The sequence below is a fragment of the Sinocyclocheilus grahami genome, unplaced genomic scaffold, assembly GCF_001515645.1.
Source record: "Sinocyclocheilus grahami isolate Dianchi unplaced genomic scaffold, SAMN03320097.WGS_v1.1 scaffold201.1, whole genome shotgun sequence".
Classification (NCBI taxonomy): Eukaryota; Metazoa; Chordata; class Actinopteri; order Cypriniformes; family Cyprinidae; genus Sinocyclocheilus; species Sinocyclocheilus grahami.
The window spans coordinates 981,951-985,830 of record NW_015505380.1 but is presented as its reverse complement, the minus strand read 5'-3'; the positions used below and the strand labels follow the sequence as shown (position 1 = coordinate 985,830).

General features: G+C 42.5%; 1 protein-coding gene across 3 annotated transcripts in view; it reads left to right on the top strand.

Moving 5' to 3' along the window:
• Positions 1-3,880, top strand: part of slc30a4 (solute carrier family 30 member 4) — an 8,361-nt gene that overhangs the window by 4,216 nt on the left and 265 nt on the right. For 2 of the 3 annotated variants that reach the window (XM_016285738.1, XM_016285736.1), the window contains 4 exons: positions 1,347-1,539; positions 1,628-1,733; positions 1,836-1,970; positions 2,780-3,025. In XM_016285738.1, coding sequence (XP_016141224.1) covers positions 1,347-1,539; positions 1,628-1,733; positions 1,836-1,970; positions 2,780-2,934 — 589 coding nt within the window. In that variant the 3' untranslated portion in view covers positions 2,935-3,025. Of the gene's footprint in view, positions 1-1,346; positions 1,540-1,627; positions 1,734-1,835; positions 1,971-2,779; positions 3,026-3,880 lie in introns of those variants that run through there. The other variant, XM_016285737.1, reaches the window with a different exon arrangement.

The window sequence follows — 3,880 nt, the reverse complement described above, 5'->3', positions numbered from 1 at the left end:
ACACACACTCACACTGACACACACACACACACTCACACAAACGCTGCAGGACGAGAGTCACGGAACTGAGAGAACCAGCACTAATGGAAGCCTGTTTCTGATACGGAATAAAGAAACACACAAAGTAACTGTGACTCTTTTCTCGCAATTCTGACTTTATATCTCACAATTCTGTTTTGTTTTTGCCACGAAATAAAAGACTAGAAAGGTAATTCTGACATATATCTTACAATTTTGACACCGTTCTGAGAAAAAAAAGAAATGTGCAAAATATAATCTCAGAATTGTGATAAACTCGAAATTCTGAAAAAGGCAAAATTGCAAGATGTTAACTCAAAATTACAAGAAATCAGCTAGCAATTTAGAGAAAAAAATTTGCAAGATATAAACTCTGACTTTCTCAAGAGTTTACATCTCGCTGATCATTTTTTTGTTTCTGCCACAAAACAGGTAATTGTGACTTTTTATCTCACAATTCTGAATCTTTTTTCATCAGCATTGCAAAAAAACAAGAGTTATGAGATATAAACTCAGAAAAAGCCTAAGTTTTGAGATAAAAGGTCGTGATTACCTTTTTCATTTTTTATATCCCATGGCAGAAACAAGCTTTCATATTGACTCAATCAGTGTAATGAGCTTAGATTCCTCTTCATGGCTGGCTTTGTTCCTGCTTGTAAAAGAATCTAAAGAAGTCTGTAGACACAGAAATGACTAAATGAAAGCTGCTTTATTTTCTGATGCTATTCATTTTCCTTCGGTCACACAGTTTTACAACTGAAGGCGCTGGTTTCATTTTGTCTAATAAAACTCAAACTCAAAGTCCTGTTGTGTTGTGGTCAGTTTGACCCACAATTGCTTGAAAATTGTTTAAATCATTTATTTCTTTAGTGAATTTTTCTTATTTAGGGTCATGAATGTGCATGCAAAGTTTCGACACAGGTGTGTTTTGGAAAAGCATCTGTGAACAAATCTACATGTTTACTGTTTAGACATAACAGCATCTTTGCAAGTTACATCCAAACATAGCCTTCCATAAATGATAGAACAAGATGACTAGATATGGACTAATGTATAGCACCATGAAAGTTACTTTTGATCAGAACAGTGATAACTCACTGAAGAACCCAGCAGAACTGGTCTAGGATGGTTCTGAAGTGTCTTGATGGATGGATCACCTGCTCATCTGATGCTCTGGTATCTGTTTAATTCATGTGACTTTATGGTTGTGGCTCATAAAGCGCTTTAGTTCGAGTTGAAAGTCCGCAGGAGCTGCTCATCCTTCACTCCTCAGGATGAGTCGCTGCTGTGTTCCATGAGTGTGTGTGTGTGTGTGTGTGTGTGTGTAGGATGGGCTTCCTCCTCAATCAGTCCGGTCATCTTCATTCACATGGCCACACCCACTCTCACGGGTCACCGGGGCGGGGTCAGGGTCAGCGGGGTCACGGCAGTCTGGCGGTGCGAGCGGCCTTCATCCACGCTCTGGGTGATCTGGTTCAGAGCGTCGGTGTGCTCATCGCTGCGTACATCGTCAGGTTTAAGGTACGACCTGCAGAGCTCATTCTGTCTGTGTCACATGTCTGAACTGAGTTTATGATGATAATAACACGCCGCTATGTGTGTGTGTCAGCCGGAGTATAAGCTGGCCGATCCCATTTGTACATACCTGTTCTCCATACTGGTGCTGTTCAGCACAATCCAGATCATCAGAGACACCGGCATCATTCTGCTGGAGGGTGAGACACCTGATCGTCCGTCCGTCTGTCTGTCTTACCTGTCCTTCTGTCTCTCGGAGTGTAATGTCAGTCCGGAACAGTGACGGAGTGTGTGTGTTGCAGGTGTTCCGCGTCATGTGGACGTGTCTGGAATCAGAGCTGATCTGCTGAAGCTGCAGCATGTGGAGTGTGTGGAGGAGCTGAAGCTCTGGGCGCTGACGGCCGATAAAACCGCAGCCATCGTTCACCTGCAGCTCGGTGAGTCGCTGATCGCAAACAATAACAGCAGAATCATGACACTAAAAAAACTTCCTTGCACAAGTATTCAAGCCTAGTTGATAAACTCATGCTAAACTGTTTAATGAATTCTTCTACTTTCTTGATATAAACGGTGTTGGGACTTACGTAATCAGATGACTTTTTCAAGTTTCAGAATCAGAAATACTTTATTAATCCCCGGAGCGAAATTGGGTTCGTTACCACAGCTCCAAGTCACCAAAATAAGAATTTTATACAAAAGAAATAAGAATAAAACTTCTAAAATATAAATGAAGTAGTAACTAGTAAATGCATTACTTGTAAATTTACAGCAAAATATTTGAGCTGCTCTTTTAAATAAGTAACGCCATTTACTTTATTTTCCCATTTCTTGACTGACAGCTCTCCTGTCTGTGTTGAGAGATTTTGGGAGTGAGGAGCAGAGGCGTTTCCTCCAGCCTGAGAATATTCATTTCACTTTTGGTGTGAAAGGGCCTTTACAGTCGCCAAAAATATAACTTTTGAGTTTTTTGTTATAAAAAACAAACAAGCAAGCCCAGCTCAGGTGACAAATAGTAATGCAAAAGTAACAATGCATTACTTTCCATAAAAAGTAACTAATGAAATCAGCTACTTTTTTATGGAGTAATGCAGTATTGTAATGCATTACTTTTAAACATAACTTTCCCCAACACTGTATATACGTATAGTTTCTGTGCGTAACGGCAGGTTGTATAACACTTTACTGAGATCAGTTACCATCATGATAGTGGACTAATGTTTTGCATCTGCCTCTGCTGTGTGTTTAGCGCCGGGGATTGTGGGTAACTGGGAGGAAGTGCAGTCAAATGCGCGGAGGCTGCTGACGATGTCACACGGCGTGACACACTGCACGGTGCAGCTGCAGACGCACAGACAGGGGGCGCCACAGTCCTGCACACACTGCCTCACATCCAGTGCCTGAACACCGTCTGTCTCTCGCTGTCTCACACACACACTGACACACACACACACACACACACACGCGCACACTGACGCACTGACACACGCACACACACACACACTGACACGCACACACACACTGACACGCACATACACACACTGACACACATTGACTCGCACACACACGCACACACACATGCACACACTGACTCACACACTGACACACACACACAGACACACACACACACACACACACACACACGCACACTCACACACACACTCACACACACACACACACACACACTGACTCACACACTGACACACGCACACACACACACACACTGACTCACACACTGACACACACTCGCACACTGACACACACGCACACACACATGCACACACTGACTCACACACTGACACACACACACACACACACATTCGCACACTGACACACACACACACACACACATGCACACACTGACTCACACACTGACACACACACAGAGGATGAGAGGGAGAGAGACGGGGGACCCAGCAGGGTTTTAATGATTGTCTAGCAGCTTTTTCTAAAATGAATATTGACCTCATTTTGATAAACCTTTAATACTGTCGTGCACAGAGGAGAGGACCAGACCCGTTTGATTTGCGTTTGTTTTGGGAGCCGTCTGTCACTGAGGAGCGCCGACAGATGGAGGGACGCTTGTGTTTGTGCGTCTTGTGTGTTTTGCGTGAATCTCATGAAAACATGTCCGGGTTGCATAACAGTGACAACATTAGAAGAAAAACAAACATGTACTTGTTTGGCTTGAGCTGAATAAAGCCTACTGTTTTTTTTATTTTGTTTTTTTTTTGTTTTTTTGCAGCTTGACAGTATTTTAATCACAGTTAATTTTCAATAATGTAATGCGTTTGGATTTACGTCTGAAGGGTTTTGATTCTCATTACTGTAATTTTATTAAAATCTGCAT